This window comes from Zingiber officinale, chromosome 8B (assembly GCF_018446385.1).
Source record: "Zingiber officinale cultivar Zhangliang chromosome 8B, Zo_v1.1, whole genome shotgun sequence".
Classification (NCBI taxonomy): Eukaryota; Viridiplantae; Streptophyta; class Magnoliopsida; order Zingiberales; family Zingiberaceae; genus Zingiber; species Zingiber officinale.
Window position 1 is genome coordinate 18,701,208 of NC_056001.1, and position 15,956 is coordinate 18,717,163.

Here is a 15,956-nt window from a genome sequence, read left to right on the forward strand (position 1 = left end):
ACCTTAGGTCAAGGTTGACCTGGTTGACCGTGATTCGGCAAAAGTCCAAGCAGGGAGCTTGGCACGCGAAAAGTCCAAGTATGGAGACTTGGCACTGGAAAAGTCCAAGTACGGAGACTTGGCACGGGGAAAAGTCCAAGCAGGTAGCTTGGCACGCGGAAAGTCCAAGCAGGGAGCTTGGCACAAGGGAAAGTCCTGGTGAGTGAAGCCAGGCAGTGGGAAAGTCCTAACTGGGATGTTAGGCAGTTGGAAAGTCCTGGTGAGTGAAGCCAGGCAGTGAGAAAGTCCTAACTGGGATGTTAGGCAGTGTGAAAACCCTAGTAAGTAAAGCTAGGTGAAAGTCCTGGTGAGTGAAGCCGGGTAAGGGAAAATCCAGATGGATCAAGGGTAATCGGACATCTGGTGATGGGAAGTCCAAGTAGGTCATAGGAGTGACCGGATACTTGGCACGAAGAGGAAAGTCCAAGTGGGTCAAAGGGATTGACCGGACACTTGGTGGGGAGTCTTAGCAGGTCAAGGGAGTGACCGGATGCTAAGCATGATGTACCAACAGGTCAAGGTTGACCGAATGTTGGTGTGGAAGCCTTAGGTTTAGGGCTGAGAAGTTTGGATCGGGCTGCAGACCGATCCAATGATACATAGCTCATCTGATCGGTCTGGTGACCGATCAGTGACCGATCAGTATGCTACTGAGGGTTATCTGATCGATCTGGTGAGACTCAGTGGCAAACTGAGAGAAAGCCGATCGGTCTACGGACCGATCGGGGTTTCTGATCGCCCGTGGACCGATCAGATATGTTCTGATCGGTCCATGGACCGATCGACGATCAGGGACGGAACAGACGCGAAGGCCGATCGTTGCCTGATCGATCCATAGACCGATCGAGTTCTAGCCGTTGTGGTGCAACGGCTAGTTTCTTCACCGTCTTCTTAAAGGGATCAAGGGCTTCTGCAGCAATACTTCTTCTTCTTCCTTTCCTCATGAGCTTTGTTGTGCTTGAGCTTTGTTGAGCTCCTCCTTGTCGAAGCTTCGCGTGAGCTTCATTCCACGACTGGATCAGCTGCTGCTGAGTTGCTTGTTGCATATGTCCGTGAAGTTGCTACTTCATCCGGGACCCCAGTCGACGAGAAGGCAAGCTACTGTGTTTACATTCCTGTTGTATTTTGTTCTTGCTATTCTCTTGTACTCTTAGCTTGCTGTTGCAAGTGATTGTGGCGAGGTTTCTCCACCCACAAGGAGTTTGATTTAGCCGGTTTTTCGGGGACTCATCCACCGACGGATTGATAGGCTTCGTCCACCTTACGGACACGCCGAGGAGTAGGAGTTTCATCTCCGAACCTCGTTACATCCTTGCGTAGAGGTTTGATTTCTTCTCCTGTTTTCTTTCTGCATTTAGTTTCCGCTGCACTAACCCTAGTTTGTAGAAAGAAACACGAGCAATTGGGGTCGGCTATTCACACCCCCCTCTCTAGCCATACGAAGAGATCCCAACAAGTGGTATCAGAGCGAGGTCGCTCTTCATCGGATCAACACCCGTGGGAGCAAAGCTAGAGGATGGATCTACTCGGAGAAGATGTCACCATTCCACCCTTCTACGAATGCGGTGACTTCGCGTATTGGAAGGTAAGGATGAAGTACTTTCTTATGACTAACATAATGAATTGGTTTTGTGTACAAGAAGGTTTTACTCCTCCAGTGGATAAGGAAGGAAAACCTCTTGAGAAGAAGGAGTGGACCAGAGAACAAATTCACAAATCCGAAATCAACGAAGAGGTAACGAGAATAATTGAATTTTCATTGCCTACTAACATCTTGTGTAAGATAGGTTACAACAATGCCAAGGAATTATGGGATAACTTGGCCAAGTACCATGAGGAGAGCTCCACTTCAAATCATGAAGAGGAGACAAGTGAGTCATCAAGTAGCTCACATCATGGAGGAGAGGAATTAGAAGTTGAGGGTTACTCAACATCTAAGGACGAAGAGGAGGAGAGTTCTTCTTCAAGTTCGGAGCAAGAAGAAGAAGCTTCTACTTCCGAAAGGGATGAAGAAGAGAGCTCGCATCCACCCTCAACCCTAGGTAACTCAAGCAATTTAAGTTCAATCAAATTACACATTATGTGCTTTGAGTGTAGGGAACATGGACATTACAAGAGTAAGTGTCCGAAGAGGGTAAGAAAGACTCCACCGGCGCCAAAGGCCAAAACGCAAGGGCAAGGAGCACATCGTGTGCTTCCAATGCAAGCAAAGGGGACACTATAGGAGCCATTGTCCGAGGGGGAGGCAACCTCACAAGGGCAAGAGACCGGGCACATCGATAGGGGGAGCTAAGGCAAACCCTAAGGTAACCTCTAAGGTTCATTTTTGCAATTCTAATAAAATGCATGCTAGGAATTTTATTGCACTTGTCGATAATAACAAGCATGATAACCTTAGGAATCAATACATGTGCTTAGGAGCTAAACATGTGAGTCTAGATAAGGATAATTCTAGAAAGGCTAACCCTAGGATCAACCCATCTAAGGCTAAGGAAAACCTAGGTAGAAATCTCAAGAAGACTAGACACATGCCTAGGAATATCTCAAGAGAAAATGACAAATTAACACTTGAGGTATTAGAGAGGGAAAATCAAGTCTTGAGGTCAAGACTTGATAATTTAGAAAAGGCTCTTAAAAACATGGAGAAGTCATCTCTAGGGTTTAAGAGTCAAAAACCCAAGTCCAAGGACAAGAAAGGTTTGGGTCACAAACCTAAGTCCCAAGTGGTCAAGCCCACTTATCATAGTGTTCCATTCGATTATGGAACAAAACCTAGGGCTAGGAAGACCACCACCAAGGTCACAAGGGGAGTCACCCCTAGAGTTGATCTTGATGAGTCCCAAATGACCAAGGCTTCAAAGCCTAAGAGGGTCATTAGGAGGGTTGCTAGGGAAGTCATCCCTAGTGAATATTTAGTGAACCCAATGAGCTCACATAGATATTGGGTTCCTAGGAGCATCTTCTCTATCCCATAGATGGGTTAGAGAGTGTCAACTCCAATTAGAAGGGTAGTTAACCCAACTTTGAGGAAATTGACACTCAAGGAGCATTTTCAAGGTTTTGATAACCTTTGAAAATGAAAAAGAATTATTATTTACTCCTTGAAAAGTAAATTGTGTCATATTTGAAAAATATCGATTTTAATCTTATTTGGCACAATTTAAGAAAACCTAGAGAAATACCATAATTGGGATTTTGTTTTTCTCTTAGGGATATATGGGCAATCTAGGGTTAGATTTTAAGTTAGCTAAGGCTAAGGATACTTAGATAGGGAATTTAGGTATTTTATTTGTGCTAACTTGCCATGATTGGTTGTCATATGTCATGCCATGACATCATATTTATTTTATTATCATTTGAAATGTCATGATAATGCTTAGGCTAGTTTATATGTCATGCTTTATTTAAGTTTTCAAACTTTATGCCATGACATCATGACATTGGCACATGTTTTTACTTATGATATCATTATATGTCATGTCATCATCTCTTGCATTATAATCAATGAAATTGATTTGAGGACAAACATATAATTTGATATTGAGATCAAATTGGTGTTTAGAAAATGCATGAGAATTTAGCCTAAGTTGACCTTAACCCATATCTCACATCAAATTGACTTGAATGTGCTTTGATACACCTTAGATGTGTGTGAGATATTAGGATCATGAGTTAGGATCAAGGTGCATTGTCCTTGTACCTAGATGACCCTAATTCAAGAAATTAAGGATCATAGGGAAAGCTTGTGTACAAGTCATGTACATCTAGCCCTAAGATTATGGTCCTAAATTCAAATGGTTTTAAAAGCATTTTAAAATTGATTTGAAAAACCTTGATGAAGCTTTCCTAGTGATAGCATTCATCATTGAACATTGTGATACAAAGTTGAGTTAAACTTGAACTATTTCAAAGTTTTTGAACTTTGTATCAAGATTGAAAAATGGAAGTTATTTTCATAGAAAATTATTTTTCCATGATAGTATATGTTATGAAGAATGTATCCTCAAAAGTTTCGTAATTTTTGGAATTTTCTTGAATTTATTAGGAGTTTCTGATTTTCCGGAAGGGGAAATCAGAAGTTCTGATTTCAGTGGCTGGATCGGTCCGGGGACCGATCCAGGGAAGATCTGATCGGTCTGCGGACCGATCCAGAGTATTGTGGATCGGTCTGCAGACCGATCCAGTGAGTTCCAGTAGCACGAGTGCGATCTGGTGAAGGGCTGATCGGTCTGGGGACCGATCAGGGCGTGCCGAATTTCTGATTTTTCAGCTGTTGTCTGAAATTTCAGTTATGGAAATGGTGTTTGTGGATTTCTAAAAGTTTGGAACTCACAAAGACATTGTTGGTGCAATGGTCAAGGGGAAGTTGACATTTAGGGGGAGTTTTACCTAATTGTCAAGGGAGAGTTGACTTTTAGGGGGAGTTTTTACTCCTTAAGATTTTTGAGGATTAGTGATATGGGATTATCACTAAATTGAGTGTTGAGTTTAGTTTCAAGGGGGAAATTAAGGGTTTCAATGAAAGGTATGGGACTTTCATTAGGAAGAAACTCTTGACCTTGATTCCCTCTTTTTGATGTGTGTCAAAAAGGGGGAGAGATGTCCCAAGGGGGAGAGTGTAGGTTTTGGAAGAATGTTCAAGGAAGAACATTGGAAAACCTAAGTTAGGTTATCGGGTTAACCTAACTTGATTTTGGATTTTGTCAAACATCAAAAAGGGGGAGATTGTTGGTGCAATCTTAGGTCAAGGTTGACCTGACTCGAGTTGACCTGACTCGAGTTGTGTTTTGATGTTTGACGAGAAGAGAGTTGTATTCTTGATGTTTGACAAGAATAGGTATTTGGGAGATTGTAGGTGCAACCTTAGGTCAAGGTTGACCTGGTTGACCGTGATTCGGGAAAAGTCCAAGCAGGGAGCTTGGCACGCGAAAAGTCCAAGTATGGAGACTTGGCACTGGAAAAGTCCAAGTACGGAGACTTGGCATGGGGAAAAGTCCAAGCAGGTAGCTTGGCACGCGGAAAATCCAAGCAGGGAGCTTGGCACGAGGGAAAGTCCTGGTGAGTGAAGCCAGGCAGTGGGAAAGTCCTAACTGGGATGTTAGGCAGTTGGAAAATCCTGGTGAGTGAAGCCAGGCAGTGAGAAAGTCCTAACTGGGATGTTAGGCAGTGTGAAAACCCTAGTAAGTGAAGCTAGGTGAAAGTCCTGGTGAGTGAAGCCGGGTAAGGGAAAATCCAGATGGATCAAGGGTAATCGGACATCTGGTGATGGGAAGTCCAAGTAGGTCATAGGAGTGACCGGATACTTGGCACGAAGAGGAAAGTCCAAGTGGGTCAAAGGGATTGACCGGACACTTGGTGGGGAGTCTTAGCAGGTCAAGGGAGTGACCGGATGCTAAGCATGATGTACCAACAGGTCAAGGTTGACCGAATGTTGGTGTGGAAGCCTTAGGTTTAGGGCTGAGAAGTTTGGATCGGGCTGCAGACCGATCCAATGATACATAGCTCATCTGATCGGTCTGGTGACCGATCAGTGACCGATCAGTATGCTACTGATGGTTATCTGATCGGTCTGGAGACCGATCAGAAGGAGATCAGTGGCAAACTAGCAGAGAAGAGAAGCCTGATCGGTCTACGGACCGATCAGAAGGTTTCCTGATCGGTCTGTGGACCGATCGGTCAACAGCCTGATCGGTCTGAGGCTGGTCTGATCGGTCGTGACGACCGATCAGATGGATGTCGATCGGTCCATAGACCGATCGAGCTCCCTTTTGCCTTCCGCGATATTATCACCTTCGGTATAAAGAGCGGTCAGATTGCACTCAATACTTCTTCTTCTTCCTTCCTGTTGCGAAGTGCTGTTGTGCTTGAGCTTTGTTGAGCTCCTCCTTGTTGAAGCTTCGCGTGAGCTTCATTCCACGACTGGATCAGCTGCTGCTGAGTTGCTTGTTGCATCTGTCCGTGAAGTTGCTACTTCATCCGGGACCCCAGTCGACGAGAAGGCAAGCTACTGTGTTTACATTCCTGTTGTATTTTGTTCTTGCTATTCTCTTGTACTCTTAGCTTGCTGTTGCAAGTGATTGTGGCGAGGTTTCTCCACCCACAAGGAGTTTGATTTAGCCGGTTTTTCGGGGACTCATCCACCGACGGATTGATAGGCTTCGTCCACCTTACGGACACGCCGAGGAGTAGGAGTTTCATCTCCGAACCTCGTTACATCCTTGCGTAGAGGTTTGATTTCTTCTCCTGTTTTCTTTCTGCATTTAGTTTCCGCTGCACTAACCCTAGTTTGTAGAAAGAAACGCGAGCAATTGGGGTCGGCTATTCACACCCCCCTCTCTAGCCGTACGAAGAGATCCCAGCACTATTCGCCTCCTTCGACTAGACTTGAAGGGGAGGCAAGTGATCCGGTGGTGAGAACAGGGGACCCAACCCTGTGGAGTCAACGCCACGTGGAAGTCAAAGCGGCAGTTGTCCATCCGGAAAGGGCCGGGCCCGACCGGACGGCCGACCGGCCGTCCGGTGGAATCGAACGTCAGGAGGGATGGGTCCGATCGGCTGGCCGACCGGAAGATGTTCGGCTGATGGTTAAAGGCGCCCTATCGAAATTAGGGTTCCGGCGCTCATTGGAAAAGGTCGCAGGCCCGAGCGGATTGTACGCTCGGCCAAAGCCGTAAGGTAACACTGCTAATAGTCTCCACAAAGCACATGGTGGGGGACCTCCCCAAGTAAACCACCGCATATGTCCGGCCGGATGTTGAGGGAGCTGTCCGCCCGGACCCTAGAGCTGGAGCAAAGGGGAAAAGGACAAAGGAGGTCTTTTTCTGACAGCAGGTATGTTTCACGTGTAGGTCATGCTCCAAATCTTGTGACAGGGGATTCCGCTGTCCCATCGAGGACATGCTGAGACTGTAGCAGTATGGGTTAGGGAAGCTCACTAACAAGCCCTTACTGGGGTATGGGCCATGGACACGTGTACACCTCGGTAGGTATACACTCACTTCTTCGCTGCCCTATATAAAGGCCCTTATTCTTCGCCGGAGGTACGCTTTCTATGAGTTCTGGAGCCACTTTTTCTCTCTTGAGTTTCGCCTGACTTGAGCGTCGGAGGGTCGCCGTCGGAAACTCCTTCCCGACCCGACTTCTGTGCAGGTTCGCTGGAGCTGTGTGTTACCAGTCGAAGATCCACGTCGACAACTGGAGAGCGCCCCATACCCAACATATGTTGGTTCAACATTCGAACAGGATCATTACTTATTATTTTTCAATTCCAAAATTTAGCATTCTCATTTTGTTACATAAATTTTCTCCCGACGTTGATCGGATCCAGAGAAACATATAAAATACTACTATTAGTCATTCAAATCTACCTTACCACTATTAGCATTTTCATTCAGACACAGAGCCCGAAGTCATTCAAATCTACTTGCTACAATTAGTCGTTTGTTAATTCACCAGTACTTAAAGCTAATTAATTGCGTCTAAATATTTAATCGGACAGTACTCCTACAGTCCTAGTGTTCTTTTATGCGCAAACACTATTCGATTTGACTTGCAGTTGCCGCCTAAATAAAATTTCATGTATATTTTAATGTGTATATCTATATATAGCAGGTATGCGGGTGAATAATCCATTTGAGTACGTGAAGAATGAGGAAAAAAGATGAATGCCCTCGCAGTTGCCTACGCCAGCGTGGGGTCCGTTTTGTCGTCCTATCCATAACGATTTAACGAATCGCGCGATTCCAGAGCTGTCACCACACCACCGCCATCGCCAGCCCCATCCACCCGTACGTACGCCCGTCCCAGTTCCCATCCGACCCGGTCCACTTTGAAATTTCAAATCGCCCATTACTTACTTACTACTATCCAACAAGAACCCAGCATTAACTAATCCGCATTATTGGCTGCGATCCGACACATGGCCTGCCTCCGCCCTTTTCAAACATTTATTTATTTTAGTATTAACCGCGTGACACAGTAAATAAATTATTCTGTGCGGGTTAATGGTAATTAATGTGGCTCCAGACCGCCCGGCCCAGTCGCATCGCCACCCACCCACGGGATCGATTCCGGTTCAGTCCTCGCGTTTGAAAAGGACCGCCGACCGCCCCTGTTTACTCGATCATCCGTCGCCTCCTCTGTCTGTCAGTTGCGTGTTGATTATTAATCGGTGAACCAGTAAGAGATCGGCTGAGCTTTGGGGGTCGAGTCGAGATGGGAAGAAAGGCTTCGTCTAAAGCTGCTCCGGGTTGCATGGGCGGGGTGCTTCACTATTTGCACTTTCACCACTTGCTCTTCGCCGGCGACGCCTCCTGCTGCACGGCGCCCTTCGCATCTCCTCCTCCTTCCTCTCTTCCGCTGCGTCAACCCAAAGGTGAATGTATTTATTTGATTCTTGTCGGAGTGAGTAAGGTTGCTGATTCGTCGTGGTTTGTGCGTGTGTGTCAGGATTGGAGGCTCCTAGGAACAGCTTGGAGCTGGATGAGAAGAAAGCGGACGAGTTTAAAGAGATTCCGGTGAGTTCATTTAAAGAGAATGTCTGCATTTCGATCTGTCGATCTAATTTAGTATTGCTTGCTTTGATCAGGTTGGAATTGAGATTGTTGCGTCGAAGGATGAGGAGAAGAAGAGCACATCGTCGCGAGGTGAGGCTGCGCCGAGGACTCCCGGCCTGGTGGCCCGGCTAATGGGGCTGGAGACTTCTCCGCCGGAGAAGCCGCTGGCGCGCAAGTGCCCGTGGGAGAGTGAGAACAAGGGTATTAAAGCTGCCGTCGTTGGCGGTCATAACAGGGGAAGACCTCGGCGGCCGCCTCTCCAGACCTTGAGCTGCAACGTCGACCTCGGCACCCGCTCCCTGCCGGAGTCGCCGCGCGCATCGACGTCGGCGAGAGCCGTCGACGCCGACCGAAGACTTTCTTTGCAGATCAACAGGCTCTGCCAAGCCACATACTTTGACCACTCGAAGTCGCCCAAAAACAAAGATCACGACTTGGGGAAGCTATATCGAGACGAGAACAAGAGCCCGAGAAACCACCACCATTCTCGCGAAATGGTGAAGCGAGTAGTGAAGGAGATCAAGCTCAACGAAACAAAAGCCAGAGCGTCGCTTACCGAGAAAAAACCAACTCCGGCCGCCGGGGAACACCACCCCAAGATTGAGCCAAGCAAGCCAAAAGTTGCAGTGAATGTGGTCCTGAACAAGTGCAACAAAGCCGATTCCGAGCGATTCACGGGGCGGATCAAGAAGCAGCATTCCAAATCTGGATCGCTTTCCACTCTGGCGTCCCTGTTCCAGTCTTCTGATCTCCCTGATACCAACGATTCCAAGAGCCACCCATTACCTTCCTCTGCTGTTCCGACATCAAATAACAGAGTAATTTTCGTGTTTTCTAATTGGGATTCAGTTAACATGTTGTTCTTTTCCTAATTAGTTTTTGTCGTGTTGGTAGTCACGTCCCCCAGCCGGCGAAAAGTGTTGCCGGAGCTGCGAGTTGAAGGATAAGAATCCGAGTTTCAGATACGAAAAGTCTATTTTTGATCACGCAATGAATTCAGCAGGCGAGAAATGGAGATGCTACTCCGGCTCCAGCCCGGTGGATCCGCTCATCTTCCACCGGCTCGAACTCGAGTTCCCCTGCCTCCTCCGCCACGGGCGCCCGTTCGCCGCCGAAGAGGACGACCAGAGCCGGCGCCTCCTCGGGCCGTTACGCCATCGCTGGAACAGGAAACCCCTCTTCCACCTCGTGCAGGAGATACTCGCCGGCGACGCGTCGGCCAGCGAGGGCGAAGTGCTGGATGGGACCGAAGCGCGGGAGGTGGCGCGGGAGGTGGGACTGGAGATCCTCGACGGGCTCCTCGCCGAGACGGCCGGCGAGATCGGCGAGGCAAGTCACGGAATCTGCATCGGCGAGCAGACCCACGTCACCGCACGTGCTCCGGTACCAGCGGCGCAGCGAGGAGGGGGCCGTGGGGGGCCCACGGTGTTGTAGGAGAAGTAGACACGAACTGGAGTCGTCATCATCTTTAAAGTCTCCGTCTCTGGGCGCATCCCCCGGAGCAGAGCAGGAGGCTTGGCGTTTGTAGTTTCTTGCTTTCCGCGCGGGATTCTTCTATCGAGAAGATCGTGAACGGAGCAAGCTTTTGTCGGTAATTCTTTTTGCAATCGACGAGGCCTGAGCCTGAGCAGGGAGGGAGGGGGCGGAGAACAGGAGGAATGTATACGTACAGTGGAAATTGTTGTACTGGCTCCCGTAAATTTGAAGAAGTTTGTGGTGTCTTTATTTCCCGCCCCGTGTGCCAACTTATATGGATAGAACTAGGAAGACTCCTTCACCATCTGTCCGTCCGTCTAAGGTGACGTTCGCCAAGAGTACACTGCCCATCTGTGCAGTTGCCTTGTGCACCGGCCTCTAGGATTTTAAAGTCCGTCACAAATTAAATAAAATTTAGGATAAAAATCACAAGAGCATTTTTTGGTTTTTTGTTTAAATATGAAGAACACCCCACGAGTCCTATAAAGTAGTATAGCAATCAAGTATATACTGATGCGGGGATATCAGAAGTTTTCACGTAGGCGAAAGGTCAATTGTGAGATGGAGGTTAGAGGTCAGAGTTTTAACTGGGCTGACAAAAAGATATGACGTTGTGACTATTTGATACGGTGGAGATATAATAATGTGATTTTTTTTTTAATTATGATATAACATCTAATTAATAAAAAAAATATCACTTTAAAAGGAGTCTGTTCCGCAAGCATAGCAAATACACGCACATACTTGCGTTTCTTCTACTACGATTTATCTTCTCCCTCTTCTCTCACGAACACTGACTTTAGTATTGTAGTAACTGAACCAAAAACCCTTTGCCTTCCTTATAATGCTCTATTTTCTCATTCTTTCTCCGCCTTACAAGTATTGCTAATTGAAGATCTTCCATCTCCGACTTCTTTTCTTGATTCCTCCTTGAATTCAGTGACGTAATCAATACCGGAGATAGCTCACTGGTGGCCCATCTTTTGGCACTCCTAGGCAAGATATGTACTGTTTGATACTATTATCACATATTATACGTATTAAATCCTAAATTGTGTTGGATCGTGGGGTGGGAGGATGGTTGAACATTGCGCTTCTTTTTCTAAAGCCAAAGTCATGGAGGAAATAATAGAGAAAAACACACACAAAGATCGAGTATTTTTTTAAATTTGTTCGTAATTCAGTGATTACTATCCAAGACCAACGATCCTTGATCGTTTTTTAATGCATAATCTACTAAAGTTCTCATCTCCCTTAAATGTAAATGCAAGTGATAAAAAAAATATATCGACAATGCAGATATAGAAATTAGACGTAGGTTATCGGAGAGTCTCTTAGCATCATAGTAGCGGAACTTGTACAATCTAAGTAGCAAGAGAGTAATGGATCGAAAAGGAATTGATATTCAATTTTAGGTCTCGAGACTTCTTTTATAGTTTTCATCCAATCAACTAATCTCCTCTTCTTTCCTTGTTTGCTTCAATATGATCTAATATATCTTGCTAATTTCACTTTTTCGGTCGACTGCAACTTGTTCAGGTGATTAATTCCTAAGGATTTTCTTTACTAGGTGATTTGATCATGATCCTGTCCGAGAGTCGAGTCGACGGACGCTGGAAGCGTGGCGCTCTATGCTGTCCTCGGATGACCTCCAAGGTGACGTGGACCTCCGGCGAACCTGCAACAAAGTCGAGCCGGGAAGGGGTTCCCGGCGACGACCCTCCGATGCTCAAGTCAGGCAACGGTGAGATGAAGTAGAAACAGAGTAACGAGACTGTGGCTACAGTAAAGAATATCGCATACCTCAGTCAAAGTTTGGAGGGCCTTATATAGGCTCCCGGGGAGGCGCGTGCACGCTTCTTGAGACGTGCACGCTTCCCAAATGATACCTCAGAATGGTCGTGTCAGAAAAGTGTGTCTAACGACATACCGCAACCGTCCGGGCATATCTCTGACATGACAGTGGAAACTTCCCCCATACGATTCTCTGTTCGATCCAGCCGCCGACCATGCTGTCCGTTAACGACACCTGGCTCGAGAAGGATATTGCCAGTTGTCTGCCGCCTCTGCCCTCTTTTGTGCCTTTTGTCTGTTTCTGAGCCGAGAGGGAGGGCCGCTCGGCCACGCCGGCGGTCGGGCGTAAAGGCGTGCCGGACCGAGCGGGAAGGCCCCTTGGGCACATACTCGTACGGGAATGTGTCCTTAGTTAATCTGCAGCTCAGCCGAGTGGACGGGCCGCTCGGCGCAGCAACTCCTCTATACGGGCAAATCATGAGCGTCGGAAGCCCGACCCGTGATCGAGGTATCTTCGCGCCGGCCCTGGCGCTATCCTGGCCGAGAGGCCCTGGGACCTCTCCGATCGGCAAGACCCTTAGGTTGACCCTCTTGACTTTGACCCCCACGTGTCCTTGACCACTGCCCCTGGGGGTCCCTCTATGCTTACCACCGGATCACGTGACTCCCCTTCAAGTCTAATCGAAGGAGGTCGCAAGTGCGATTGACTGGACTATTAGCCTGGTGGTGTGACAGCCGCTCTACTACTGACGAAAATGTCTCTCCGCTCGGGCACCATGGAGGTGAACACTGCCGCTCGGCAGCCTATCCTCTGGAACTTCAAAAGTTTTTATTTGCCGCTGATTGCCTCGCCGATCCAATGGCGGTCAATGCTGACGTCTTTAGGATCCCCTCTGAATTCGTGCAAATCCACGTCATTAAGGCTGAGCACGCGGCCACGGCTGCATAATGGGGCTCATTAAATGCGATCCTGTGAGCGGGCGACGCGTGGCGAAGTTGCCGTCATCGCATGATCAGATGATGTGACTTCTGACTTTTTGAAATTTGACGGTGAGATCTGATCCTCAAGTCTTGTGACCTAAATCCAACGGCTCGAGGGAATTGAGCCCCGTCTGTATAAAGCCTTTATCACCTTCCTCCGCCACTTATCTTCGTGCTCGTGCATCCGAAGGCCTTCGTCTGCGTTCGGTACTCCGGTGAACCCGTTCCTCAACATTCCGGCAATTCCTCTTCTTCTTCGATCACCCCTTTCCCTGTAAGGCTTCTCCGCCCCTTGGCTCTTTGTTCTTTCGTGTTTTTCTTTACACTCTAGCGGTGTTTGTGCCCCTCAAGCACTGTTTCGATTATCTCCTCCATCGACCCCTCTGTTTCTCTTTGGCTTTTGCCTTTCCTACTGTTCCAGCGATGGCGAGTCCTTCTCAGCCTTCGGAACTTGCTCCTAGCCCATGGTACACTACCATGGAGTCACGGTTCGACGCGAGCGACGCGGAGAGCCTGACCCATGCCCTCGACCTTCCTTCTGATTTCGAATTGGTTTTGGCTTCGCCTTCCGACCGGCCACACATGCCCCCGAGCGGCACAATCTGCTTCTTTCGAGAGCAGTTTGTGGCCAGGCTGTAGTTTCCTATCCACCCCTTCATCATCGAAATCTGTAACTTCTTTCGTATTTCGCTCGCACAACTCGTCCCTAATTCATTTCGCCTCTTGTGTGGGATCGTGATGTTATTCAAAATCCACGACATACCTCTCCGTCCTGAGGTTTTTTATTACTTTTATTTTCCCAAGCAGTCCGAGCTGGGCACTTATTTGTTCCAGTCTCGGATCGACTTAGTCTTTTTCGATAAGATGTCTTCCTCTAATAAACACTAGAAAGATTACTTGTTCTTCCTGTGACTCCCCGAACTGCCTCCCTTCCGGACAAAGTGACAGGTCAGGCTTCCTACTCCTCCCGTGCTGAAGAGATATAAGACCCGACCGGACTATCTCCAAGCATCAAATATGTTGGCCAGCCTGAAACTCGATATCAACAAGCTGCTACCAGAGGGGGTGATGTACATGTTTGGCTTGAATCCGATCCGAACGAAGCTCCCGAACAGCTTTGGTAAGGAATTTACTTGTGTCTTTACTTTGAGTTAACTGATTTTCTTCCTTTTCTTTCGCAGCGAACATCGTGATGGAGTCCATGCTGTTCGGCATCCTGAAGAAGAAAGCCACCACGGTCGAGGCGGCTGCGGCCAAAGAAATGGAGCGACTTAACATTGCTCCAGTCGACTCTCATGAGGGTGAGAGCGAGGCTAATGTTGGGGAGTCCGCCGCTCAGACCTCTCCTGTGGAGGTGGTGGGCGAAGTAACTTCAAGCCGACAGCTTACCGCTCGGGGCGACGACTCTGAGCCGGAGGATGATCTTCCCCTTTCCGGACGAAAGCGACGCAGGATGGGGACGCCTATGTTTTCAGCCACTTCAGCAGTGCAAGCGTCTGAACAGACAAGCACGCTCTCCCCCAGAGAAAATGCTCCATCTGTCGAGGCCCTCTCCTCCGATCGGACTCCCTCCCAGCTGGATCTGCCAGCTGACCCCATCGCGGCGCAGCTGGTCAGTTCTTTGCCTCCAGCGCGTCAAAGGATTCGCCGCTCGGGCATACTTTCTGCTCCTTCCGACCAGCCATCTGGTCCCTCAGCGTCCGCTCATAAAACGTCAGGCGGGCGCCGCACAATAAAGGTCGTTCTGCACCTTCCAACGGAGGCCTACATGGCAGAATTTGAGCGGCCTACGACCCCTGAACACGTTATCATCATCAGAGGGCTGCTCGCCAAAGTATGGGAGGATGCCCGTGCCCGTGACGCCGCAATGCCCCCCGGTCTGCTGGCCAATAGCTACATGCAGCACGCCACCGGTGTAAGTTTTATGTCCATACTCATTCGCGTGTCTTTTACGATCGACACTGAACAACTCTTTATTTGTCAGAACTGGGTGGAAAGCGTGGTCGTCGCCGGTCGTATGACGATGTTAGAGGAAGAGCTGAAGAAGCTCAAAATTTCTGGCGGGTCGTCCTCCTCTCAAGCACCATCATACGCTGAGCTACAGAAGCAGCTGGCCAAGACTAAGGAGATGCTGGAGGCCGAGCGGAAGAAAACGGTCGATCAAGCGTGCCTGCTAGGCCAGTTCGAGAAGCAGGTCAAAACCTTTGACCAAGTGATAGAACTGGCGACCACTCAGAAGAATCGTGCCATCGTCGATCTGGATGCGAAGAATGTTGAGGCTCGAGCCTTGGAGTAGCGGGTGAAGGAATTGGCCGACCTGTTGGATGGCGAGCAAAAAGGCCGCTTAGCGGAGGTGGCGGCTCTCAAGGATGAAATGAAGGCCCTTCAGGAGGCCCTCGAGGCCTCGCACGCTGCCCTCAAAGAGTACCAAGAGGCCGAGCCGAGCCGCTTTGCTATAATGAGGCAGAGCTACATCTGCTCGGATGAATTCGTTCAGAAGGTCTGCAATCGGCTTGTCATTGCCTTCGAGGTGGCTATTACTACCACGGCGGATCATCTGAAGGTCAAGGGTCACCTCCCGGAGTCCTTTATCATCCCCGTCCAGGAGCACGCTGCACTTCTTGCCACCATACCCAAACATGTTTTTAACTATCTCAAGTGAAGTGTCTTTGTAATTCTGCCGCTCGGTCGGAAAACCTTATTTTGAATGGAACTTTACTTTTTACTCTGTTAGCTTGTTTTCCCTGGTCGGCGCAAATAACCGTGTGGCCCGAGCGGGTGTCGTGCTAAAGGGTCACTGTTTCCTCCCTTTGGGATTTATGGTCGCTGCTCGACGGTCTTCAGGCCGGGGGGTTTATAGTCGCCTGTTCGACTCTAGAGTTTAACGTCGTCGCTCGACGGTCTTCAGGCCGGGGGTTTATAGTCGCCGGTTCGACTCTAGAGTTTAATGTCATCGCTCGACGGTTTGATGGAGTCTGGCCGTTCGGCGCATACTTTGTTTTTTGATTTCATTCCTGCATTTAAAGAGAGCCGAAGAACGGAAAGTACATATAATGAACTACATTGGCGCACCGTTCACCCAGCTTGGTAAGGTTGGAGATGGTTAGCGTT

General features: G+C 48.4%; 1 protein-coding gene across 1 annotated transcript; it reads left to right on the forward strand.

The window, feature by feature from the left end:
• Positions 1 to 7,104: 7,104 nt before the first annotated feature.
• Positions 7,105 to 10,329, forward strand: LOC122014990. Its single transcript, XM_042571574.1, has 4 exons — positions 7,105 to 8,413; positions 8,488 to 8,555; positions 8,627 to 9,412; positions 9,489 to 10,329. The coding sequence occupies exons 1-4, from the start codon at positions 8,254 to 8,256 to the stop codon at positions 10,026 to 10,028; spliced, it is 1,554 nt and encodes a 517-aa protein (XP_042427508.1). The 5' UTR covers positions 7,105 to 8,253; the 3' UTR covers positions 10,029 to 10,329.
• The last annotated feature ends 5,627 nt before the right edge of the window (positions 10,330 to 15,956 follow it).